We start from the raw sequence: 26,889 nt of genomic DNA, 5'->3' as shown, positions 1-26,889 counted from the left end.
CCAGGGGTTATGTTTGTTGGCAATTCAGAGAGAGGGAATCACCTTAAAACTTGTTTTATAAGAAGGAGGATTATAGCTCTGTATATTTTTGGCAAGAAGTTTGGCACAATGCCTTATGGGATCTTAAATAATATTTTCCTAAGGGCTAAAATTTAACATAGAGAAACTTACAAGGGAAGAAGATGCAGCTCCCAGTCACGAAACATGTTCATCAGCCCGATGCTTTAATTACAACCTCTTTGGAGTTCAAAGTATGATGTCTTCGTTAATCCCCAATCAGAGGTTTGAGTTACCAAATTAAGTCTGCAGGATTTATGCACACAGAGTTCGCTACTGAGCAGTATGATATATGACACCCTCTGCCCTTTAGCTGCTGATACGTTTCCAGCTTTTCCAAGCCAAAAGCAGAGCCCAAGATTAGAGCAACATGTATTTCAGGGTGTGTTTCTGCAGATGCTGGTTGGGACATGAAAACAAATGTCGGAGTGATTAAATGGTGAGTACAAAGTGGAAACTTCACCAGGGAAAGAAAACCTTTCTGGTACGAGAAGTTTAAGTTAACTTTAATGCTTAACCCTATCAGTTTTACCGCTGAGTGGGTATACACAGGGTGTGGGGGGCGGGGGGCGGGACCACTTCACCAAACGACATGGAAACCTCTCTGCAGTTCTTTTGAAAAAAGGACTTGGAGGTGTCTTGGGGATGGGGAAGATATTGGAAGATGGGGATTGCTTCTGGACTTCGGGGAGAAATAATGACACCGAACGGAAACAATCCAAGGCAGACTGACGAGTTCATTCTGGTATGCGTGAATTCAAAGAAGATCCTAATCAGATCTGTCCTCCTCCCCCTTCTGTTTGCCGAAGCAGCACCAGGCAGGATTCCCCAAGCCGCTTCATCACTCCTCACGATTCGCTGTCCAGGACATCCTCCCGCCTCACCCCGGAATCCGCGTTCAACCCTTCTCTGGCTGGGCTGGTCAGCCACTCCGAGACTCCCCACGGGGCAGACAGCATCCTCTTCGGTCTCACACCCATCCCGGGCTGCGGCGTGGGGAGTGGGTAAACAAGCCACCAACTCGTGGAAAACTTCCCCGCCAGAGATGACTGGGGTTTTCGGGCTTCCCCAGCCCTCCCGCGCGGGGCCACATGGCATTCCTTAAAGTGGCGCCGCAACTATTGCGGGTTCTGAGCTGCAGACACCCGGGCGACGAGCAGCAACGCTTCCCTGGCAAGGAACAGAGCCTTTTAGCACCGAATACGCCCAGGACGCGGCCGCCGCCAGCCCGGGGTGGCTGGCGGGGCACGGCGAGTGCAGGCAGACTTTGCGCCGCGATGCTTTGTTTTCCTGCCGCAGGAGCCGGAGGCGGTCTCTTCACACCAGACTTAACCCGCCCGCAGCAATAGCCATGGAAGTTGCGGCGGCACAGAGCGAGAGGGCACCGCTCGGCGCGGCATCTTTTTTGGATGTTTTTTCTCTACACAGATCACTTCTTTCCTCCTTCTTCGGGTAAGTGGAATCTAGTCTGTAATAATGAAGGCGTAGAATGGAAGGTGATGAAGGGGGCTGCAGAAGCACAAAGGGTTAACGTGCGAAGTTGTTTTTCTTGGGAGAGGGGCTCGCCTCCCGGGTCCCCCTCCATTGGCCCCCTTCCCCTCCCCCAAATACGCAGTTTAGGAGTTGGACTTGATTTCAGGCACGTTAGGGGAGGGGGAGCTGGGATTAATTAATTAGTTAATTAATCAATTAATTAAGTTTTTGGCGGATTTTTACCCCCCATAAACTTGTCTTTGTCCACAATCCGGGAAGGGTGAATGAAACTGGAGGTGAGAGAAAGCCCCAGAGGATGGTGAGGGGGGAGGGAGGAAGCGCCCAGTGATTTAGCAGAGAGATGATCCTAAGGGCCAATGACTGGAGTAAGTCTTTAATCCACACTGGGAACCTTAGACCCCTGATCCTGCCCCCTCACCCCATTAGATCCATCCCAAACAATCCCAGCCCCCAAGTAATTGTCCTGCTGATGATTTTCTGGGGGAAGGTTCTCCAGGGGCCAAAATAACTTCTGAGGAAAACCTGCCAACTGTCTTGTACCCAAGGGATGCTCAATACTTGTTTGTTGATTGGGTGAATGATGCACCCTAAGGCTGCATTTTGTGTCACAGGAATTTGCCTTGGACAGTGAACTAATTCCCTGATGCAGACCCCAGGGCACCAGGTTAGTCCGATACATTTTGCAAAGGAGGAGGGGCTAGAGTCTTAGCTAATATAGTATTTAGATCTTCGTTACCCAAAAGAACCCATCCAACAGCTTCAGAGTCAGGTTCATGGGTCCAGGGACCAGATGAGCTTACTCGGATTTGAATTTCTGTGTTGTGACCTTGGCCCTGTTCCTTTCTCTCTCTGAGCCTTGATCTTCTCATCTGTAAAATGAGGCCAGTTAGAGCTTCCTCAAAGTGATGTAGGAAGATGAATGGAGAGAAAGAAGTATGAGAAGGTGAAGGGGCATGCAATAAATGTCAGTCTGGCCTCCCCATCCTCAGAGGAGTCAGGAGAGAGTATGTTTCTCTGTGGTCACCTCGCCAACTCTGATGCAGGTGAAAACATTGCATTGCAGTGACAGGGCTGGAGCCCTTCTGCCCTTGAGCAGTTAAGGAGGAGAGGACAGAGTGAGACTCCGAAGGCTTTCTGAGGAGCTTAGAAGCAGCTCCCTTTGGGTTTTGGAGCATAATTTACATACATACCGGTGTGTCTAGGGGCATGGATGGGGAAGTAGAAATTCTCTGTTTGTCTCATTTCCATGTCTCATCCATCCTCTCAGCCTTCTAGTAGAGGGAAGCAAAGTGTGGAAGCAGAGTCTCAGAGAAGGTGTCTCTGAAGCACCTGGGGAACCTGCGCCTGCCTACAGGGCTGAGGAGTCGGAACAGCGCCATCCGATTGGCACCAGTTTTTGCTTGAACAAGGTCTGCAGAGAACTCAGGGCTCTAGTCCCAGCAGCCTGTAGGGTCAGTGACAAAGCACTTACCAAGGCTTCGCACAGATGACAGCAGACCTCCATGGATCTTCCCTGGGACTCAGAAACCTACAAGTGACAGTAGGGGATTGATGATAAGAAAGATGCTGCTGACACAGGCCTCCTCAGAAGCCTCAAGGTGCCCTGGAGCGGCAAGCAATTCAGAGAGGAACTGCTAGTGTAGGGGTTTAGGGCCATAGCAGGCAGGCTTAGTGATGAGCTGGGCAGTCGCTTTCTCTTTCTTAAGTAAAGGCAACGATGATCTAACTCGACCTCATGGCACGAGACAGTAAGCCCCATGAAGGCAAGGTCCAGTCCATCTTACTCTTTGCCACATCACTGGCACTTGGCACAGTGATGGCACATAGAAGGGGTCAAGATATTTGTGGAGTGGACAGTGAATGGACAGTAACAAACTGCTTTTTGTCCAACAGTGCTTTATGCAATTCATGTCTTCACTTAGCAAGTATTTTTTGAGCATCTACTATATGCGAGCCTCCGTTGCTAGGCAACCGAAGTAATTGGTAAACATTATTCATATTGGTACTTCGAGTGGCCCATTCAAGAGCATCTAAGCATCACCAGGTTCTTCTGGAGACTGAGGCCTCACCGCAAGCCCCTGTGCGGCTTCAGGCGGGGGCAGTGACAGCGGGGGTAGGGGGAAATGCTCCAGGTTTAGCCTCTTTCCGGGAACATGTCCGGGGGCCCTTCGCACATGCCCCTGCTAGGCCCTGGGGCTCCCAAGGCGGCCGCTTCCCGGAGCCGCCAGGTTTTGGCAGGTCCGCTTTCTTCCGGGGCCGCCGCGCCTCTCTCCCGCCTCCTCCCGGGCCTCAGCGGCCCCAGCCGGGCTGCAGGTAGCTGGGGAAGGGACCGGGCTGCGCCTGGGGAGCGAGCTTCCCCTGGCGGGGAGAGCGCGGCCGACGCGGAGCCATCCCAGAACAAAAGGCTCATGGCTGGCACCGGCCTAGAAGTGCGCTGGGGACGTGGGTTCGGGGCTCAGGCGGGAGAACCAGGCGCGGGAGGGGAGTGGAGCGAAAAAATGAAGTGAGAAAAGAAGTGGGGGGTGCGCCTAGAGTGGAAGCGGTGACAAGAGGTTCCCCCCGAGGCAGAGGTCTGCGGTGGGGCGCCGCGGCCCTTCCTCCGCCTCCTGCAGCGCCTGCCAGGCAGCCAAGCGTGTCTCCGGCTGCAACTCCACCGAGCGCGCCGCGGCCGCCTCCACGCCAGCCTGCCGGCCGGCCGGCCGAGCCAGTAAGTAGCGCGCGCCTGCCGCCCGCTCCTGCCCCCGCCGCGGCGGCCCGGTCGCCGCGCCCGCCGCCTCCCGCCGCCCCGCGGGCAAGTCCGCAGCCGGCCACTGCCCCAGGCCGGGCGCCGAGGGCTGAGCGCACCTCCCTGGGCCGGCACCTCCACCCGCCGCGCGCCCTCCCGCCGTGGCGCGGCTTCTGCGGCTCGCCACGGGAAGGGTCGCCCTCGCCGCGCGCTCCCCGAGCGCCGCGCCACCCCGACGTCCAATGGCTTTCGGGGGGTGGGGAGTGGGGGGCGTCGCCCGGGGGCGAGGAGCCGCGGCCGGGGTGGGGCGTGTGAGCTCTGCGCGGCCGAGCGGGGCTGACGTGCCCGCCCGAGCGCGCGCCCGGGCGAGTGTGTGCCAGTGTGTGTGCGGGAGTGTGTGCGCCCACGCCTTCGGGGGCTGGAGTGACACTGCAGTGGGCTTCTCCCTCGCGCCGGCCGTCTGGCTGCTCAGCCCCCAACCTGCCAGCGCCGCATTTGAGAAGGGCTTGGCTCTTCGTCTTCCCGAGCCTCCCTTTCCATCTACCCTTCACCGATCTTACTTTTCCTTTTACCCAGGGGGCGGCTGCCGGCCACCCCTCAACCGGTGCAAACACCCAGGCCGTCTCCAGTGCTCTCCCAAGCCAGTATTTTCCACTTGTCTTTCTCTGGGGCTTCTCCACGAGCCAGTCCAGGGCTCCCCCATCCTTGGAAATTGTTTTGTTGGACTGCTGTACCAAGGCGTGTAAAGCTTGAGGACTTTATTATTATTTTGATTCTTTTCGTTTCCTCCCCTTCTGGGCAACGGAGCAATGAAATTTCCAATCGAGACTCCAAGAAAACAGGTGAACTGGGATCCTAAAGGTTGGTATTTCCTACTTTGGCCGCCCTCGCTCTGCCTCCTCCTGCGTGTGCGCGCTTCCAGGAGTGGAAGCACCCTTGCTCCTGGCAGCGTGTATCCTGTGGCTGGAAAATGCGCCTAGGAACTGCAGCGGGGGTGGGAGGAGGGCGGGGGCAGCGTGGATTCCAAACCTAGATAGTGCCTGTCATTATCACATGGTCATTGTCCCTCCTGGATGGTTTCAAAATCTATTTAAAGATACACCAAGCCGGCTGCTTGGCTTGAAATTGCACCAAGTGTCGGTATTTGCTTTTTGACTTTGTGTGTGTGACAGTGTGTGTGTGTGTCCTTTGTTTCTGGTGATCTTTGTCTCTCTGGCAGATGGGTGGGGTGCCTCCCCCTGGACCTAGAGCTGCGCCGCCTGCCCCACGTGTCCTCAGTGGGAAAGGTTTCCTGGCAGCAAGAGGGCTTGGGTCTGTAGCAGCGGTCCCTGGAGGTGGCCCTTCTCGTAGGGCTTGCGGAATAATGGAGCCCACGGGGCCTTCCTAGTCTTCGCTCAGTCTTATTACCAAACCAGGCAGCTAGTTTGGCTCAGCTCGGAGTAGAAGGGGGAGGGGGAGTGGTTTGTGAGAAAGGTGGGGCTGGCAAGGGCTGGGGAGGGGGCGCGCAGTGTGCCCGCGCGAGCAGTAGTGTCGTGTACAAGCTCTTAGGAATATTGGATAATGTTCCCTCAGCGCAAAAGGGAACGATTAAGACAGATTTGTATGTGCCCAGCGTCGGCCACCGTGTCTGTAATTAGCATGCAGATGTTAAGGCGCCTCCTGAGTGATCATTGTGGGAGCTGAACAAGTTGGAACCGCGTGTCCAGTTTTGACAAGAATGCTCTTTAACATTTCTCTTAGCTCATCTGAAGGCGGAGTCTGGCTAGGCGATGCCTCCGTGTGTATTGGGGTTGAAATGTGTTTATTTGATGTATGTGTGTGCTTAGTGTGCTTTCCGAGTGCATTTCTTTTCTCCAGACTGGAAAAGAGGAAACCTGCTCATTTGTTGAGTCAGGGTCTTATGAATTCACTGGCTATTGAAGAGAGAGTGAAGAGGTATTGCCTATTTTCAACACTGAGGCTGTTATACCATAAATACAACCCAAACCTTCTATTTTGTCTCCATCTCTGAAAATAGGGAAGTGTACTTTGGGGTTTTTTTTGGATCCCAGCAAAGCATATTTATCGAATGCCAACTACACAGCAAGTGCTGTCCCAGGCACTGGAGATACAGTCAGGGTAGCGCAGGCAGAAGCTCTGCCTTCTTGGAGTTTACAGTGAGGGAGACAGACCTAAATCAGCCATTGCACAGAGGAATGCAGAATTACAAGTTTTCATATGTTCCGTAAAGGAGAGCATCATGGTTTTAAGAAAAGTGTCTGAGAGAAGAGATTGACAAGGACCAAGAGAAGTGGGTGGTCAGGGAAGGTAATCAGACACTTGTACTGAGACCTGTAGGGATTAATTGGCTAATAAAGAGGGGAACTGTTGCAAAAGAGAGAATAGCAAATGCAAAGGCCCTGAGGCAGAAGGAGCATGTTTATTGGAGGAACTGAAAGGAAGTTTCCATGGCTGGAGCAGAGAGCAAGGAAGCATGTGTTCTGAGATGTGGCTGGGGAATACACAGGGTCAGACCCCAAAGCCTCATGTTTTTGCAGGTAGGATGGGATTGTGGCGGGTGTGGGGTGGGGTAGGGGGGAGAGTAGTCTTTATCTTAAGCCACTGAAGAGTTTCAAGTTGAGGAGTGACATGATCTGAACTAAGTTTCAAAACAAGTGCTGTGTGATTCTTGTGGATGTGAGGGACCAGAAATGATAGTGATGTGGACCAGGGTGGTGGCCGTGGGGATGGAGAAGTGGATGGAGTAAGGAGCTATGGAGGACACGAAATCTATGAGCTTTCTGTGAATAAGGTGTGGAGGTGGAGTAGTTGGAACGACTGGGAAGGCAGCCAGGGCAGGACCAGTATTGAGAAAGCTCAGGAGTTCAGTCCAGGACTTGTAGAGCGGGAGATGTCCCTGAGTCATCCAAGAGGTGGGTCACGTGGGTGGCTGTCTAAAGAGTCAGGTTGGGGTTTTCGAGGAGCTCTGACAGGGAGGGCTGTGGGGCTGATTTTGGTCCTTAAACTACATTTCTGTATGATCATCCACCTAAGTATTTGTGTCACAGCGGTAAGCACAGATGAATCTCACGTTTTACAGCCTGACACAGTGAAGAAGTGTGCAAGTAGCATCTATAGTCACAACCAAAGGTGCTAAAAATTAAAAGACTCCAGGAAAAATAACAACGTTCCCTGAGTAATCATGGCCTGCCAGCTGTTTTGTGTCTGTTATTTCACACAATTATTCTCACAATACTTACCTGACGGTGTAAGTGTTCTGGTCCCCATTTGACACTCGATTCCCATCAGGACCCACGGAGCTGCCTTCCTGTAAGGGGCTCTGACTTCAGGCAAGGTTGTTCCTGAAGTTGGGGGTGACCATAACTTTTCCTAGCTAAGGGGTGGAGGCAGGAGGAGAGTGGGGAGTGAGGGAGGCATATCTCACACCTATATAGAACTATATGCCAGGCACCGTCTAGTGTGTCACATACATCAGTCAATTAATTAAAACATTTACCATGATTATTTTAAAATCAGAAGATAAATTTATTTAATCTTTTCAACTTAATCTTAGGAGGAAGATAGAATCCTGATTTTACAGGTGAGGGAACTGAGGAACAGAGAGGTTGAGTAAATTGTCCAAGGTCATACAGCTAGTAAGTAGGTGGTGGAATTGGACTAAAAGTTGGGCCCTTAAACACTCTTCAGGTCTATCTCTTATGCTATGGGACCTCTGGCTCTTGCCTGGTGAGGCTCCCAGAGCTCAGGGACTGGAGAAGCTTGTTGCGAGGAGGAAGAGAAGAAGAGAGGAGGGGGAGGTGGAGAGACTGGCAGAGGAGGAGGGTAGAGAGGGAGAGGAGGACCAGGAGGAGGGAGAAGAGGCTTTCCCCGCCGTTCCTTTCTCCACTAACCCATCCAGCCAACTAGTGTCTGTCCTTCTACCTCTGGTGGGCCAGTCACTGGCCACTGGACAGACACTAGGTCTGTTCTTTGGAGGTCTGGGTTTGGCAGAGCGGAGATGACGGGAACCTAGCATTACAATAGGAAAGACGAGGGGTGGTCCCACGGGATGCAGGATTTGGGTCTTAACAGACTTGGCCTTTCAGGTGGAGGTGCGCCTCGATTGTGGAAGGATGTTGTCATTAGGATGTTTTGCTCACAGCCCTGTTAGCTGACAGTTTGACAGCACAAATGGAGGGTGGTTTGAGAACAGCTTGGTTTTGATTGCGCTTGGGTGAATTAAGCAAAGCACTGTCAAGAGGTTCAGGTGCAAAAATAAGACCTAACTGTAAAATGATTCTTCTCTGGCGAGCGGTGGCCTCCCTCCGTATTTGTAGAGCTAAACCTTCAATAAATAGAGTTACTGCTTGACTGGGAGCTACGAGAAAGTTAAGGCGCCAAGTCTTGGCTTCCACAGCAGAACTTGTGTGCGTTCTAGAGCACGGGGGTCGCTTGTGGATGATTTTCTGCTGAAAACTGGGATTGGTCTGCTGCTTTTATATATGTTAAGGGATTTTAAAAATCAGTAAGATCAGCAAACAATATTCCCACAGCTTGAGGCAAGCAGATCAATATGGTGTAAAAACCCCTGAATTTGGGGGCAAAAGAATTAGTTTCTAGAATGAGCTGTAGCGACAGTGAGCTGTGTGACTTGGGCCGCTCATTTAGCCTCTCTGGGCTTTACTTTCCTCCCATGTGCAAGGGGGCCATTGACATGGCCACTTTGACTTTCTCTCTGCAATTGCCCCCTTGGTCTGACCTGTGGGCCACTTGGCTGCGTTTTGTTCCTCAAATGGATCAAACTTGTTTCTGTCTCAGGGCCTTTGCATTTGCACTATTGACTGCTTATAATGTTTGTTTGCATGGCTGTCTCCTTTCCATCCTTGGAATCTCAGCCTTAATGTCACTTCATTAGCAAGGACTTCCCTGTCCCATCTGGGATGTCTCCTCTCATTCCCCAGCCCTGCCACTTTCTATTATGTCACCTGCTCAGTTGTCTTCCTGGCTCTTGTCGTGATCTGAAACTATCTTCCTTACTCATGTGTCACGTTTGATGCCAGCCTCCCTGGCTAGCATGTGAGCTCCATGAGTGGGAACTTTCCCTGTCTTGTCCACTGTCATACCCCAGTGTCCTGGGAAGCGCCTGGCACATAGTAGACACTCGATAACCTTTTGCTGAATGAATGGATGGATGGTGGGATGCATCGGAGAGGATCTCTAAGGCTTCAAGCAGGATGGAAATTTCAGGACCCCTTTAAGCTACCAATGGCAAAGTATGAATAAGGAAAAAGGAAGAATATCCCTAAATAATGGGGTGTTGCAAGGACACAGATATTCCCACTACCTTGCAGGCTCCCAGCTCTCTAAAACCTCCAGCAGCCTGTTTCCTTCTGTTCTCGCTTTCACCAGGAGCGAAAGGCTGAATGATGGTGAGGTGTGGGCAGGGATGTGGGCTGAGGTAGCCTGACAAAGACATGGTTGGTGTGCAGTTAATAATTTGCCTCATATTAGCCACTGTTATGTAGCTCTTTCTAGGTTTTTAAATTCACTTAAGAAAGAAGCAAAGCCGCAGAGCTGGAGCTGGATTTTTTAAAAAGCCGCCTCTTTAGTGCATCCTTTAATGCACAATCTCAGAGAGGCCTGCGTCATACGTGTGTAGCGCCTTTCAGTTTACAGAACGCTTTTTACAAATTATCTCATTTGTTCTTTAAACAATGCTATTTTTGTAGAGATTGGAGTCTTAGCTATACTGGTGGGACTAGAAAGAGGAAATGACTTATTTGGGGGCTCAAGGCTGCAAACAGGCAGAGTTGGGGCCAGCCCAGGCCTTTTGATGCCTGTGTCCAGGACACTTTGCCCGAAGCTTTCCTTCCTTCCAGGGTTTTTGCCCATTCCACATTCTCCCATTCCTTCTTGTCCAAAAGTGTAGTCAGAGCTTTCTCGAAGAGATTTGGAGGATCATCAATGAGTCCTTGATCAGTCGATCAGCGAGTCCTTCGTCGATGGCTGTTTTCAGCGGGTTGTGCTTGGACTGACCGGCACGTCATCCCGTGAGTTCAGTTGAAGACCCTTGGCCCCCACTGCTGCTCTCCTGGCTAAAAAGACATTTCGGTCTCTTGTGAATGTGAGAATGTGAGCCTGTGGGCCGTGCTCAACTTGCAAGGTGGCTCGAATGCTATCTTTATTGATGTGTTTCCAAACACACATTTGTATAGATTAGATTTTTCTGGGAAGAAAATAATCTATTTTTGATTTAATTTCCAACTTGCTGCAGATCAGCTTTCCAAATGGGATTAATAACGTGCCCAAGTCACCACAATTATCCTAGAAAGTAAGGAAGAAAGATGTTCCAACAATTGTCTGAGCCAAGATTTGGTTCAGGCTTCTTTTCCAGCACTGTCTGAGGGAGCTTCATCATGCTTTTGCCAATCCCAGTGATCGCTGGGTAGAATCAAGACTGAGGAGGTTGACTTTGCTATCTCATCCCATTTCCAAAACATCCGTGCTTTGGCTCTGTATTAGTCTCCTCAGGCTGTCATAACAAAATACCATAGACAGGGGGCTTAACAGAAATTTATTTTCTCACAGTTCTGGTGTATGGAAGTCCAAGATCAAGGTGTTAGTAGGGTTGAGGTCTGGTGAGGGCTCTCCTCTTGGGTTATAGATGGCCGCCTTCTCGCTGTGCCCTCAGATGATGCAGAAAGAGTGTTCTGGTGTCTCTTCCTCTTCTTAAAGGACACCAGCCCTATTGATTAGAGCCCTACCCTTATGACCTCATTTAACCTTAGTTACCTCCTACAGGCCCTATCTCCGATATAGTCACATTGGGGTTAAAGTATTAACATGTGAATTTTGGGGGAACACAATTTAGTACATAGCATGCTCTCTATGGACATCATCTTAAATCAGATTCGTTTAAAAAGTACAATCCACATCTTGCCTCCAATTGGGAAACTTCAACCACAGCTGAGATGTGGTACAAAGTGTATCTAATATAGGCACAGAGCTAGGGGGCTGCTGTTGGCAAGAAAAATGTTTTTTGAGGTGGTGGGTTCTTTCTACTTTCAGTCCATAGGAAATTGGAGAGTTTAATGATGAAATAGAATGAAGCCATTTTACTGACAGCCAATTAGGAGGTTTCAGTATGGACAGCTCCCTTGGCTGAAGGAGCAAGGTTAATAAATGTGACAGTCTTTTGTTGTACTCAGATTCTTTTCTAAAGGGCACGTACTGGATGATTCAGACAAGTTAGAGTTGGTTAGGGACTCAGAAATGCCTACCTAAATGTGGCACCAACACCATGTTGATTACACCCACTTGGCAGTTTTCCACTTTTGGGTTCTGGTCCTAGTGGCACTCTCAGTGGAGACTTTATGTGTGTCAGGCTCATTGCTGTTACCCAGAATGGAGAAACAAAAACCTCATATTTACTTTCTAGAACATTTATTTGTGTTTTACAGACACAGTTTGAGATTTTTTTCTCCCCCGTAAGTGTCTAGAACTGTGTTCTATGGATTGAAAATGAAACCTGACTTTCTAATCCTTCATTTAAGGTTGGAGTAGGGGAGGGCCAGAATCATTGGCAGGGGATGGGGTGGTCATGCGGGCAATTGCATCCTCTTCCTTCTCCATTCCCAGAGCCAGAGAGGGATGGGCGTAAGAGGTTGTGTGGAGGGGTAGGTGGGCAGGATTTCAGGGGATTCTGTTTTCTATACTGCCAATAACTTTGGTTTCATTACTTCCCCTTGCTGTGGAGGGAACTTTGAAGCAGAGTGGAATGGTGGCAAAACATAGAATTTAGTTTTATAGCTGCCGTACATAAACCAAGTGATCACCAGGAACGTCACCTCCCTTAACCCTCCCTCCTTTCCTTGTTTCCTCCCATCCTTCCTTCCTTCCCCCCATTCCTACAGAGTTCTGTTCTCAATTGCTAGCTCTTCAGCAAAGGATCCTAATTTTTTTTTCATTCTACTACCCAATGTAGGGGTGGTAGTGATGTTTTCAGTTTAAAAAGAGATGTTTGAAGAGATATTGCGGATTTGCTCAAGTGATGGAGAATCTGGAAGTCACAGTGACCTCTGCAGAATGGCCCCAAATGCCAATATTTGTAATGCAGACACACAAGCTAGCAACGATTGTACTACCAACAAAATGAGTTTCTTATATGTAAGCAGGCCTGAAGGTCTCCCAAATAATAACACATCAAATATTTTAGCAGGATAAAATATAAATAGTATAACTTAGCAGATTTAATGTGATATGAGCCTGACAGTCTGAACAGAAATGCATGGTATCAGGTGTGATATTTGACAATTGAACACTCACTCAACTTTTGTCACATGAGACAAGAAAGCAGGCACCAGATAGTTAAGGAAAATTGTTGGGAGGAAAAGCTTGGACATGAAAAGATTCTATCCATTAACTTATTTTTTTCTCTGCAAATTTGGGACAATCTATTGTTACCTTTTTAAAACATGAACCAACCTGAGTCAGCTCCTGGATTCTATTGGTTGAGAATGTTGCTTTAGGCCAAAGCCATCAATTTCTCATGGTGGGATCTGAGGCCGTATGGAAGGTAGTTATGGTAAATCTGGTTCAGCATATACATGCTTAAAATAACCTGATAGGAGTAAATGCATGTTATGTTCATTTAATGTAGCCTCTGGGCAAATGCCACCCTTTGTACAGCAGAGGAGCTTAGGGTGGGAGAATCTGGGTTCTGTGATGGCTCTGCCACTCTTATGGAAAAGGAGAGAGTTGTGAGATGTTGACTGCTAAGGTCCCTTTATGCCCTGAGGGTCTTAGATAACCTGAGTCCCAATTTAAGCTATATCACTTACCGGGTGGCTGATTTGGGCAGGGGCTTCATTTCTCTGTGCCTTGGTCTCCTCATTGTAAGACAGAGATAATGCAGCCTGAACTTCCTTGGCTTGTTATGTGGATTAAATGAAGTGATATATACAAACTCTCAGAAGCATCCTGGAGCGTTATAAGGGCTGCATGAGTGGTACCTGCATTATGTTGTTATCGCGGTTGAAGGGACCCCTATTCTGTGAAGTCAGGGATGCCTCCAGCTCCAGCCTCTTGAGAAGCATCTGTTTCATTCTCCAGATCATCTGAGAGGGTGGCCTGTTGCACAGCCCCCGCTTCCTGGGACTCTCTTAGACTCCCAGAATTCTTATCCCTGGTTTAAAAAACCTAGGCAGTTCTGATCAAAACAGAGAAAAGACCAAAGAAAAAACATAGCTGAATCATAATACTTGAGTCTGAGTTATTGTTCCACCCGTTTTATTAGCTGTGTGAACTTGGGCGGGTCACTTAAGTGTTATGAGCCTTAGTTTTCTCCTAGGTAAAATAAAGATCACAGTAACACCTGCTTCTCATTTGCTAAGATGATCAAATGAGATAATAAATGTGGACAAGTTTTATAAACTGTTAAGTTTTAGATCAGCATTTCCCAAAGTATGTTCCATGGGACACAAACTAGTCTCATCAAATGCTCTGAGAGAAAAAATGGTTTCATGGTCAAGTCAGTTTGCAGAATGATGAGTGCTCATTCCTTCCTGGAGAGTCTTCGTGCCCATTAGCAGGCTATTAGTTAGGTATTGCTGTGTAACAAATATCCCCAACATTTAGTGAATACACCAATGATAAATGTTTATTTTCTCATGGTTCCTGTGGATCAAAAAATTCATAAATAGCTTAGCTGGGTGGTCTGACGAGGAGTCACTCACTGGTTGTGGTCACATGTTGGTTTGGGCTGCTGTCACCTGATGGCTTGAGTGGGGCTGGGGGATCTACTTCCAGGATGGCTCACTCATGTGACTTTCAAATTGCTGCTGGTTGTTGGGGAGGGGCCTCCTTTTCTGCCAGTGTGGACTTCTCCGGGGACTGCTTCAGTAGCCTCACAACACGGTGGCTGGCTTTCCCCAGAGCAAGCCATTCAAGAGAGAACAAGGTGGAATCAAGTGCCTTTTCTGAACTAACCCCGGAAATCACATATTGTTACTACCACCACATTCTTTTATTTCCCCAGTTTTATTGAGATATAATTGACATAAAATATTGTATTAGTTTTAGTTGTACAAAACAATGATTTGATATATTTATCTACTGTGAAATGATACCACAATAAGTTTAGTCAGTATCCATCACGTCACAGATACAATTTTTTTTCTTATGATGATAACTTTTAAGATCTACTCTTAGCAACTTTCAGATATGCAATACAGTATTGTTAACTATAGTTACCATGCTGTACATTACATCCCCAGGACTTAGTTATCTTGTAATTGGAACTTTGTACCATTTTGCCCATCCCCCGCATGCCTCTGGTAACCACCAATCTGTTCTGTTTCTATGAGTTCAGGTTTTTTTAGATTCCACATATAAGTGAGATCATACAATATTTGTCTTTCTCTGTCTGATTTATTTCACTCAGCATAGTGCCCTCGAGGTCCATCCGTGTTGTTGTAGATGACAAGATTTACCACCACATTCTTTTCATGAGATGCTAGTCACTAAGTTTAGTCCACATCTGGGGAGGAGGGTGATTAAGCTCACTTTGGAAGGGAGGAGTGTCAAAGAATTTGAGGACGTATTTTAAAATCACCATCAGCACTTCTCCCTATTCTGTATTGAATACGTACTGAGTGCCAGGCACTGTGCTAAAGTGCTTTGTAGTCATTATCTTGTATAATGCTCTTTCTAGTCCAAATAAACAGGTAAAATTATTATCCCTGCTTTCTGAATGAGGAGGATGAGGCCTACAGAACTTCAGTCACTTGCTGAAAGTCACCTCGGAGCTCTGTGACTTGAACCAGGTCTGTCTGTTGTGCCGGAGTTCTTGTATACCTTGTACGCCTCCCCTGATAACCCTGCAGTCCGGAAACCTATTGATTTTGTGTCACCCTGCATTTCCACTTACCCACAGAACTGCCCTTCACTGAACTCTGTTCACCCCTGCTTTCACCCACTGCTCGAAATGGTGTTTTAGAAAGACAGTGATTATGATGAAGATTTATACGGAATATGAACATACAAGCTTATAACAGACTCTGATATACCTGCCAGTCCAAAGAAGATTATTCAGAAACAAAAATCATCTATTTAGGGGCTGGCCTGGTGGCATAGTGGTTAGGTTTGTGCACTCTGCTTTGGGGTTCACGGGTTTGGATCCCGAGCGTGGACTGAGCACCGCTTGTCAAGCCACTCTGTGGTGGCATCCCACATAAAATAGAGGAAAATTGGCACAGATGTTAGCTCAGTGACAGTCTTCCTCACACGCATACATACAAATCGTCCATTGAGCCTGTCTTGTGCGAGCACCATGCTATATGTATATCTGTAACACATTCACCAAAAAATCACCATGTAAAAAATATACCCTATTTCTTCTTGCTGTGAAACCAGAGGTTGAGTGTGACACCTTGTGGAGCCACCTCTTTTACAGATGCCTTTTCTTTTACAACTCCCTTCCTTTGAGGGAGGATTCAGTGACTGAAACCCACCTTCTAAATAGAGCCTGAGGAACAGGGCATCCTGCAGGCCCAGCAGTAGAAGTGTCAGGGAACGGGGTGTCTGGTGTGTGTCTGTAGCAGACCTCACTCGTGTCTGTGTAGTGTGACTGAAACACGAGTCAGAATGCAGCCAAGATGGCAGGGACGGTGTGCCAGGGGGTGACGGGCACACACAGGGAAAAGCCACTGGTGGAGGAGTGTTAGCACTCCCTGTCCTATTTCAAGTAAACATTTCTTTTTGACTACCTTGTTGCTTTTTTTGCACGTTCTTGAAGAGAAAATGATTTCCAGGGAGCAGGATGCGTTTGATGCCTTAGACGTTCCCATGTTTCCAAACATTGCACACCTGGCTTGTTTCTGAGGTAATTTTATATCCTGAGGAAAGTTTTGGGGCTTCTGTGTCCTGGGCATAGGAGAGTGAGTACAGCTTCTTTGCAATGCCACCATGGGCTTTGTTGATTATGTTACTTCCCTCACAGAATGGAAAGAGAGGCCCCAGGACAGGGTGAGAGCCGGTGAATGAGGCTGCCTGAGGCCCTGGCACATTCCAGAGCCAACTCTCATGGCGGCTGTAACCATGGTAACCACAGGCTGAACAATTCTCAGGATGTGGATATGCCATTGTACCCATGTTCGAGTTCTGTTGTTTTCCCCTCTATTCCTTCACCCAGGAACTACCCTTCCCCCACTCGCTCCCTCCCCGCCCCTACAGTGAGTGACTTTCAGGGTGATTCTACACTGGTGATTTAATTTCCGACTAACTCTTCACTTCCTGAGGCCCCATTTTCAATTCCTGGACCTACCACTGGTTCATTATCACCCAGACTGAGCCACATGTGCATCATTTCCTCAGTGTTTCCATTTTTACTGTGAAAAATTGGTTATAAGTCATGTAGTGAACATATTCTGGATTTATGGTGGCTGTGCATAACGATGGGGGCTCCTGTCCCTCATTGTTTTGAATAACACTCCTTCACTTACCATCTGGTTTAGATCTGGAGATTTTGTTGGATGTGTTATAAAGGAACAGAGAAAGCCAGTGAGGCACGGTAAGGAGCACTGGGGCTCTGGGCAGGAAACCTGCATTTGGTCCTGGCTGGAGAGTGAGGTGTGGCCTCGTGGCATGAGGGTGGGGAGGTGGATGGCAGCCAGATTATGCAGGGGGTAGTAGGTCATATGAAGGAGTTTTGACTTTTTTCAGAGAATAATAGGAAAGCACTGAATGATTTGAAGTAGGAGGGATGACAATCAGATTTGTATTTTACAGATTATTTAAATCACTCATATATTGAATGATGGATTCAGCAAATCTTTATGGAGGATACTTACTTTGTGCCAGGCATGGTGCTGGGTGTGGGACTCACCTGGGGGACTCTGTGTCTTCTTATAGAAATCACAGCAATTTTTAAAAAACATTTAGGCAGAAAAAAGCTTTTCTTGGCATCTTTGATTTACAATAACCAATTCCACACTTCTGGTTGCAAATGGGATGTGGATCTTAAAGCAATGGCCACTACATTTTCAATTTCTGTTAATTAAAATGATCTTTTTCCTGACTGTCCCATGGCCCTTGATTCTGTGGTAATTTACATATCTGGAGTCAACGAAACAATAAGCCAAAAACCGTGGCGCGCCCTTGTTTTCATGTACTTCAAATGCCTTTCAGAAGCATTTGACTATCAGTCCAGCGTAATGGCCTAATAAAAATTGCAAATGTCCCCTCCATACCTACTGTCACTTTGTTCCTGGAGTTTTGGGAGGTATTGTGACACTGGGCTATTCCTTCTTTTGACTATAATGGGGCTCCCTGCTAGTCGAGTCCTTGTGGCCTTAGCTTGGAAGGCCTCCCAAAAGCCTGAATTAATGAGAGACTGTGAGTGCTGGTCCGTTTCTCCAGCAGAGTGAGAACACAGCTTCTATAGGAGCATGAATGCCTGCTCATCGGGCAATAATCTTTGCATTCAGTCTTAGTTCTAAAGGCAGATGGAGCTGCCAGCCAAAGGGGGTGGGATTTGAGGAGCCCTATAAGTCCCTGTCTACAATGGACCCACACCACTCCTTCCAGTGACTATCAGATTGCCTAAAATCTATTACTCTATTCATCGGCAGCCTTTCGTTCATCCATGTGGTTATTCCGTAAACATTTATTGAGTGAGTGCCCACAGAAATGGGACTAGGCACCAGACACAGAAAGATGAAAGAGACCTGTGGCTTTATACCCAGAAATGTCACAGTCTAACCATTGAGATAGATGCATAATCAAGCATTATGGAATACCACGATAAGTGCGTTGGTAGAGATATGGATGAAAACATCATCTCCAGGACACCTCTTGTTAAAATGCAAATATATTTCCTCATGATAACATATGAATTCTCAATTACCGATTGGTCCAGCCAAATTAATCCAGTTTCTATGAGACAGCTGGGCCAAGAGGGAATGGAACACAGGAATGTATTGATAGGTGGGTATAAAGTGGGGAAGGGAAAAACCAGGAGCATGAGACAGGCTTTGGAGAGGAGCCATGCAGGGAGCAGGCTGAGGGCCCTGGACACTGACAGGAGTGTGTGATGGGGGTGGGTGGGATGGAGGTGCCGAAGGTGCAAGCAGAGGGCAGAAGGTATGGGCGTGGGGAGAAGGGCACTGAAGGCAAAGTTTCACTTGTGCAAATGTTGTCCAGTTCACATTATACTCACTTTGGAAACTGGAAGGGACTTTTGAAACATCTAAGCCCTCTGAGGCTTCTCAAAGGACAACACTGAAGTCTGGAGAAGTCACGTGACTTGCCCTTGCCCAGACGGCAAAGAGGACAAAGCACATCTTTGCACCCTTATTGGCTAGCCTCCATTATTCAACATTGCCTCACATGGCGAAGCCAAGAAGTGCCTGGGCCTTTTTAATCTTCCCCTTCCTTTGGGAAGAAGAATTAAGGAAGAGCTCTACTAGAGGCTGGAACATATTGGTTCTGAGATTCCAAGCTAAATTCTCCACGAGTCTATAGCAACAGCAAGTACGGATGTGAGTGTACATTCAGCCTCTTGGAGAAGACATCCATTCATTCACTTGTGAATATTTACTCAGTGACCTTCTTTGTGTCTGGCGCTGTTCTGGGCCTGGAGGCACAGAGACGAAGAGCACAAAGTCCCCGCCATTCTGAAACTCACCACCTGGCCAGAGCTCAGCCTCCTTACAGACACTCAGGTCAACTTGCTCTGCATTTTAAAAATCTCCTTCAGGCACACGTTTGACAAGGAAAGGGGTTTAAAAAATGTTTTAAATAAGGATGAAAATGAGGCCATTCTGCTGTTACATTGCTCTGCTAAAAATGTTTAGTTTGGTAACTTAGTGGGGAATGAGTGTTGATCCTGCTGAAGCCAGCAACATTCTGTTAGAAAACTCAATGATTTCAAAGAACTGCCTCTGAACTGCCTAGTTTGTATTGAAATTTCATTAAGAACCTTTGTTAATTAGGACTCTGTGGCTTGTGCGTGTATCACTGGGACGTGATGAGAGTTTGAGTGTCCCCGTGATGATGACATGTAAATTAATCTCCGCGGAACTGCAAGAGGCTGAAATGTGAGGCGCTTAAATATTCTCTCTCTCTCTAGCGGATGGGGACTTTTTGCTACACATGATATCCAAAGTGTCTAAATTTACATGTTTTCTGAATAGGGGGAAATTGGGGCTTCTGTTTCTTATGAGCCTGGCAGTCTCTTGGCTACATCTGGATGTGGGGGCAGGTGGAAGCCAACAGAGAATCCAGGATGCCAGCCTGGGCCACGAGGGCTTAAGGAGGCAGCAGCTACTTGGACTGGTCGAGATGTCCACTTCAAATCCAGGGGGCAGTGAGAGTCTTACCTGGAATTTGAGGCAGGGTTGGGGTGAAGCCGCACTTCCACTGCCAGGATTCTCAGCTGAGTGGCCACGAGAGACCTGTAGCAGCCATTCTGCCAGCAGCTACCAGAGGTTTCTGCTCTATTTTAAACCGGTCCTACCGATCAAGGGAGCCCTGCCTGGTGGTGCTGAGGATGGTAAATATCATGCTGCTGCTGGAGCTAAGGAGTGTGTGATGAGAAAGTGTGCGAGGGCTCAGATTTGCCCCCCAGCTCTGCCGCTTCCAAGCTGCTGGTCCTGGGTGCTAACTTGCCTCTTTGTGTTCCCCCACCTGAGAACCAGAAATGATCATAGTACCCATCCCCCAGGGATTGTGAGATTTAAATGAGATAGTGCACACAAAGAGCCTGGCATTTAGGAGGCGCCTAATAAATGATGATGAGGATGATGTTATTGGTAACACCCGTTTACTGAGGGTCTGCATCAGGCGCAGTTCTCAGTGCTACACACGTAAGGTATAATTTAGTCTTTACAGCAGCCTGAGTCACTTTGCCTATTTTTCCAGTTAATATCCTAATGTTTAGTCAAATGACCTAGATGCTCCTGGCTTCCAAAGAAGCTGCACATAGTGGAAGCTCCAAATCTGTTTTTTCAAAGTAGCAGCTTTATTAACATATAATTTACATAACGTAAAATTTACCCATCTAAAATGTACAGTTCAGGGTTTTTACTATATGCATAGTTGTGCAACCACTGCCACTATCTGATTTTACAAAATTTTCATCCCTCCAAAAGGAAACCCCATACCCATTAGCAGTCACTGCCCACTTTCCTCTATTCTCTCCCAGTGCCAGACAGCCACTAATCAACTTTCTTTCTCCGTGGATGTGTCTATTCTGGACATTTCATATGAATGGGATCATATAACATGTGGCTGTTTGTGATTGGCTTCTTTCACTTAGCATAATGTTTTCAAGGTTCACTCATGTTGTAGCATCCATATCTAATTTTGAATGAATGTCAGTCATCTGAGACAGATAGTTATTAGGTCCATTTTGAAGATGAGGAAACCAAAGCTGAGAGTGTGTGTAACTGCTCATGGCCATCTAGCTTGGAAGCGTGTGAGCTGGGTTTGTACCCAGGTCTGTGTTGGATCTTCCCATTCAATCACTGGCCTCTGATTGGGCCTCTGCATCATGCTGAGCACTATGTCTAGGTAGAGGCATGTTTCCCACTAGGTGTGGATGCCCTGGGCCTCAGACCTGGCCCCTCCTCATTGCTGTGGTTGCGGGAGTCTCTCCTCCGAGGACTCTGATATTCTCCATCCACCTCATGGAGGGTATGGTTTCATGGCTGTGTGCCCACATGGTGGCTTCTGTGACTTGTGTTGGCTCATCTAGTTCTTTTGTCCATTTCTCAAGGGCTGTGACATGAACTTGGAAAGTTATAGAAATGAAAATGATGGCAGAAATGTGTTTCTGGGTTCAAAGCCTGGCAGTCCAGTCACCCGATGTGGTGGTAGAAATATAGTATTTCTTGCCTCGTTTTCAATAGTGGATTATAATTAACCACTCTGAAGCATAAGATGGCCCCCGTCTCCCAGCCCCAGGACTTTCCCTGAGACACAAGATGGACTATACATTCCTCAGTTGCTGTGAGAGCCCTGGGGGTGGTGGGCAGAGGTGTCCATGGAAGGAAAAGGCCCGACTGTTGGGGAGGGATGTGGGTCTTCCTTGTTCATCAAGGACATACCTAGTCTGTGATGGTGAGACCGTACATCCTATGAAGTGCCAGTATTCCCTCTGTTTTCCAAAAACTGCTTTTGTCCTGCTGTTCTCTCACATGCTATTCTAGGGGAAAAGCCCCATTTGATCATTAAAAATGCAAATGAGCTTTCCATCTTGCTTCTAGCAAAGAAGAGGGAAAATAACCTTCTGTGCTACAGCCCAGTTCCTTTAGAAACAACGTTAAACCTTTACCTTGACTTAAAACTAGTGGGAATTGGTCTTAGAATTGGCTAATTAGCTGAAAGTACGTGAAGACCCCAGGACTTGGGTGGCAGGCATGTGCTTGTTTTGTAGATTTCTCCTGGAAGTGACCCCATTCCTGGTCTCAGTTTATGTGAGAGTTTCAGTGTCAGCTCCATATACTGTAGCAGACATGCTGGTGCTCATCCTTATCCTCCACTCTTACCACTTCAGTGCAAACTGGCTGACTTCCCATGGCTAATTCTTATGTTTTTGGCCTTTTTCTTGATTGAGCCTCCTTTTCTGCTCCCATGGAGGGCAGGAAGTGTCAGGGAATTAGCGCATCCCAAGAGCAGCCCTCGACCAATGACTGATGGGAGATGGTGTATAAATACCCCAGTTCCCTCAGCCTTGGATGGGATAAGTCAGGAATGCGTTTTGCATGGGGTCTCATTTCCCCAATGGGAAAAATTCCATTCTTCTACTGTGATACTTGATACTGCACCTTTTAGTGTTTTTTTTTTGCCTGCCTTCCAATCGCTGTGTCTCTTTTCCACTCCCCCGCTGGGGCTTTCTTCATGTCCCAAAAAACTGCTGTGCTCAAGTCCTTATCTTAGGATCAGCTTCTAGGGGAACCCAGATTAGGACATATGGTAAAGCTGTAGCCTTCTCTTGCTCCTCTGCCTTATTCCCCAGCCAGCCAGCCCTGAGTTAGAGGATAGGGTACAGTGCTCCAAGATGCTTCTCGGGCAGGCTAATGGCTCTCAGGAGATACAGTCTATGGCTTATCAGGAACTTTCTCCCTGAGACATCTTCAGCACAAATCCTGGTGCTAGTGAGTAATCCTTAAAGCATGAAAAAAGAGGTTAAGGCTTGATGAGACTCATTTCAACCTCTTCAAATGATTTTGTTTCCGTAACTCTCCTTCTCAGAAGATGGCAAAATGAAGTACAGTTGATTCTTGTTATTTGCAGTAGTTATGTTCTGTAAAGTTGCTATGACTACTGAATTAGCGAATACTAAACCATTGCTTCTAGGGGAGATATAGGATCAGATTCCTGTAATCCTTTGGCCACCAAATTTTCGTTCTGATCAATAGATAACCTTGTTTTATGTGTGCTTCTGTATAAAGACATTTTATTTAATACATTTTGTTGATTTGTTAGCATTGAACTCACAGCAAGAGCACTGTAACTCACGCCTGATGGGAGCTTACCCAACACACGTATTTTCTCCATAAGGCACAGTACAGGCTTGTACTTAGGAACACAAGGCAGCCCTTCAGCACTATGCTCGAGTGTGATTTTAAACAGTGAAGCAAACAAAAAGCACAAAAATATGAAAAAGTGCCATTAAATAGACCACGAAAAGAATATTTGTTTACAGTAGGGGAGCTGAAACAAGAAGGCAGAGCATTGCCTTGTTCGATTTCAGCTGGGAACATGTGTGTTGGACAACTCAGATTTTTTGCTGCTCTGCACTTATCTGTAAATGACCACAAAAGTGCCGTGAGTATTGATCTTGGGGTTACAAATAAATTTTAGCAAGTAGGAGAATTTGCAAATATGGAATCTGTGGATAATAAAAGCCAACTCTCTTTTTTACCCCATCACTTTCAGACTCCATTTCCATCCAGTATATATATTAAACACATGCGCCAGGATCTGTGATGGATTCTGAGGTGTTAAGAGATGCTCCCTGCCCTTAAGGAGTTTCCATTCTGGTGGCACAGGGAATTAAAACTCTGACACAGATGGGATACGTACTCCAGAAGAGAGAGAAACAGTTCTATGGGAGTGTGAAGGAGGGAATTGAGAGTACAAGTCAGGACAGACTTCACAGTGGAGGGAGAGCTTTAGATAGGTCTTGAGAGACAGTTCACATTTGGAGCATTTCATGCATTGTTGAAAAAAGAGGAAGCAATTGGTCAGAACAACCTCATTTCCGCCCACCATGTCTGCCACACTACCTGCGTCTGTACTCAACGTCCTGCTTTTATTCCTCAGTGGATGAAATGTGTCTGCCCCTATCTGAGGCCAACCCCTTCACTTATGCTCTTCTGGTCCTCCTCTCTCCTCCTGAACTCTCTCTCTCCTTGAATACTCCCACTAGCGCATAAACATGCTTCAGTATCTCCCATCATCCCTTTGACCCCACATCCCCAACAGGCACCACCTGGTTCCTTTATGCCCTTTGCAGCAAAATTGCTGGAAAGAATTGTCTGGTGTCATGGTCTCCACTTCCTCACCTTCTTTCTAACCCACCATGACTTCAAAGGGGCTGCTCTTGCCAAGGTCACCAGTGGCCACTGCATCCCCTTTCTGGTCTTTTATCTTAAGTATCAGGATGCTTTCAGCTGCATGTTGAAGAATGTCCCATTAAAAGAGGCTTAAACAATTGGGACGTTTACTATTAAGAGAGCTATTTTCTCACTGAACAAGGGAGTCCCAGGGTTGGCTCAGCTGTTTTGTAAGGCTGTCAAGGACCCAGGTTTGTTCAGCTTCCTGCCTTGCCTCCCTTCATCACGCTGGCAAAGGCTCCCCGGATGGCGGTAAGAGGGCTGCAGAAGCTCCAGGAGGCATTATGTTGTCTACATGCAGGGAGGGAAGTGAAGTGGACATTTCGCTTTTTATCCTGGAGGATTTTTTCCCCCTGGGAACTCCACAGGCAGTCACTGCCAAAGACGATGGTATTGTTATTATTGGCGTGAATCAATTAAGATTTATTCCATGAGTCTGTGACTGGACCCCACGTTTTTTGAACGTGTTGCCATTTAACCAACATTTAGGTAAAATTGGGTCTGTTGACAAGGAAGCGGGAAAGATAGCATCTGCTACATCTTCCTTGACACCTCCTGGCTGTTTTGACAGTCGACCACTCCCTCCTTCTGGAAGCACTTCACTTCTGTCACATAATTTGTGACATTATTTCCTTGGGGTTTTCCTTCACTCTTCATGGCTGCTCCTCAGTTTTCTGTTGTCCTCTTCTTTGGTGCCTAAATGACTGAGCGCCCAAGTCCTTCGATTTGAGGCTCCCCTCGTCTCTGTCTGTGGTTCTCCCTAGGTGATGTCACCAGCATCCTGAGTGTGTTTCTCCAGATTTGCACATCCACCTGCCTGCTTGATGTTTCAACTCATGTATCTAATGGTCCTCTCAAACTCCAAAGACTGAAACAGGATATGGACTTCCCATCCCAAACATGCTCCTCCCTAGTATTTCCTCATCTCAAGAGATGGCACCACCATCTATGCAGTTGTTCGAAGAAAAATCTAGGCATGATGGATGAGTCCTTTCTTTCCCACCCCCTGCGTTTCACATCCATTCATCAGCCAGTCATGTCAGCTATGACCTCCGAAACATCTAGAATCTGTTCGTTTCTGTCTGTTTCTGCTCCCACTGCTCTGGTCCAATGCATCCTCTCAGCTGGATGGTTGACATAGGCTTTTTATTGGTTTCCCAACTTCTACTCCTGCTTTCTAGAACCCATTCCCAACAGAGCAGCCGAAGTGATCTTTTAAAATGTAAATCAGATCCTGTCATACCCACAGTTTAAAATTCTTGAATAGTGCCCTCTTCCACTTGGCATTAACTCCAAGCTCCTGACGCTGGCCTGCCAAGCCCTGGGTGATGGCTTTTGGTTACTTCCTCTCCAAACCTCATCTAAAGTCTAGTCCTCTCTACACTTATTTCTGATCCTTGAGTAAACCAAGCCCCTCCTTATCCGAGGGCCTTCGTAGGTCCAATTTTCTCCTCCGGGAATTCTCCTCCATGGGATCTTCATGTGACCGGCTCCTTCCTCCTCTCCTCTGAACTCTCAGCCCAAATGCCACCTCCTCAAAGATGCTTTTCTAACCACCCACTCGTGCAGGTCACCTCTGTCATAGCACACTGCTATAATTCTCTGCATTATGCCTATCACTCATTGAAATTTTCTTTTCTATTTATTAATTTAATAGGCTGAAACTAAAAATTAATAAATTAAAAACACTAAAATGATATCTCCATGGATTCAAGGGAAGAGAGAGTTTTAAGAAGGGGAACTTGATTAACAGGGTTAAATGCTCTACAAAGCCTGAAGATAATGATGATGATGGTAATGAGAGTGACAGCTAACATTTATTGTTACTGTGAACCTGGCAGAGTGCCAGGCATTTTGCATACATTATCTTATTTAATCCTGACAATGTCTCTATTGTCAGGGAATGTTATCTTTCCATTTTACGGAGGAGAACATCAAGGCTTACGGAAGTCAGGCGCAGTGCCTGGCACACAGTAGCTTTCAGTTAATGTTTGCTACGTGAGTAAATGAATTTCCCCAGAGTCCTGGAGCTGGCAAATGGTAAAGCTGAGCGTCTAACCTAGGTCTGAGTGAAACCAAAATCCATGTTTATAACTACCAGACTGTATTTCCTCAGATGATGATTGAAATACTGAAATACACCCTCACAGATTGAGAAAGAGAAGTACAATATAGGATAGAGGATTTCTAATTTATTTTAAAAACATGATAAGTAAAATTAATTTTCCTACCAAAAACCTTCTGAATTTTGGACTCCATCAACTTCTTTTGAAGGGATATTTGAGTTCTGTAAAAGTGTTGGGATGAACCCAGACTGAGTGATTTCCTTATTAAGATACCCGAAGGATGCATTCAATGATAAATCCAGGTTCATTGTGCAGGGAAAACTGTTAAAACCCGGTCTTTGGGATGAGTGCAGTAAGCAGCTCACTTGGATGATGCTGTGGGTGAGCACATCCTAAACCAAGTTCACGTTTGACACGCTAGTAGAACACCCAGTGTTCGATGTTTCTGGATGTGTTGGTTTTTGGTTTATTCCATTTGAAGACATGCTTAGTGCTTGTGGTATACCCAGCACTCTTGTAGGCTGATCGAGACTTCATACAACATCAAAGACATAGTCTTTGCCTTTGCCAAGTTCAAGTCTAATAGGGGTGTTGAAACATACATGTGGATGAATGCAAAGTCACAAGTAAAAGCCATTAATGTAATGGATGAAAAATGTGTGATACGAGATGGATTGGAATAAGAAATAGACGAAGCAGATGGTTCCATTACTCATGGGAAGGAACGCACGTGGATTGATGGAGAGGAAAGGGGAGGGAGAATGTTCTGAGCACAGGCAAGACAGTGCACATTCGCAAGATTTGCCCAAGGGGCAGAAAAGTCTGAGTCTCCCTGGGGAGGAATCAGAGGGGCCTTTGGAAAAGAGCATTAGAAAAATGAGAACTGTCAGTAGAGGCAATGGGATGTGGCTGGTCGTGGGGAGCTGCTTAGGGTTTCTGAGACCTGATG

At 47.1% G+C, this 26,889-nt stretch overlaps 1 protein-coding gene across 3 annotated transcripts in view; it reads left to right on the top strand.

The window, feature by feature from the left end:
* Positions 1-360: 360 nt before the first annotated feature.
* Positions 361-26,889, top strand: part of KCNK10 (potassium two pore domain channel subfamily K member 10) — a 135,469-nt gene continuing 108,940 nt past the window's right edge. The window contains exons 1-2 of one of the 3 annotated variants that reach the window (XM_070514162.1): positions 361-496; positions 870-1,509. In XM_070514162.1, the coding sequence (XP_070370263.1) occupies positions 1,467-1,509 (43 nt within the window). In that variant the 5' untranslated portion in view covers positions 361-496; positions 870-1,466. Of the gene's footprint in view, positions 497-869; positions 1,510-3,721; positions 4,259-4,614; positions 5,138-26,889 lie in introns of those variants that run through there. The other 2 variants (XM_070514163.1, XM_070514161.1) reach the window with 2 other exon arrangements.

The sequence above is a fragment of the Equus asinus genome, chromosome 7 (assembly GCF_041296235.1).
Source record: "Equus asinus isolate D_3611 breed Donkey chromosome 7, EquAss-T2T_v2, whole genome shotgun sequence".
NCBI lineage: Eukaryota > Metazoa > Chordata > Mammalia > Perissodactyla > Equidae > Equus > Equus asinus.
This window is presented reverse-complemented; position numbering and strand designations above follow the sequence as displayed.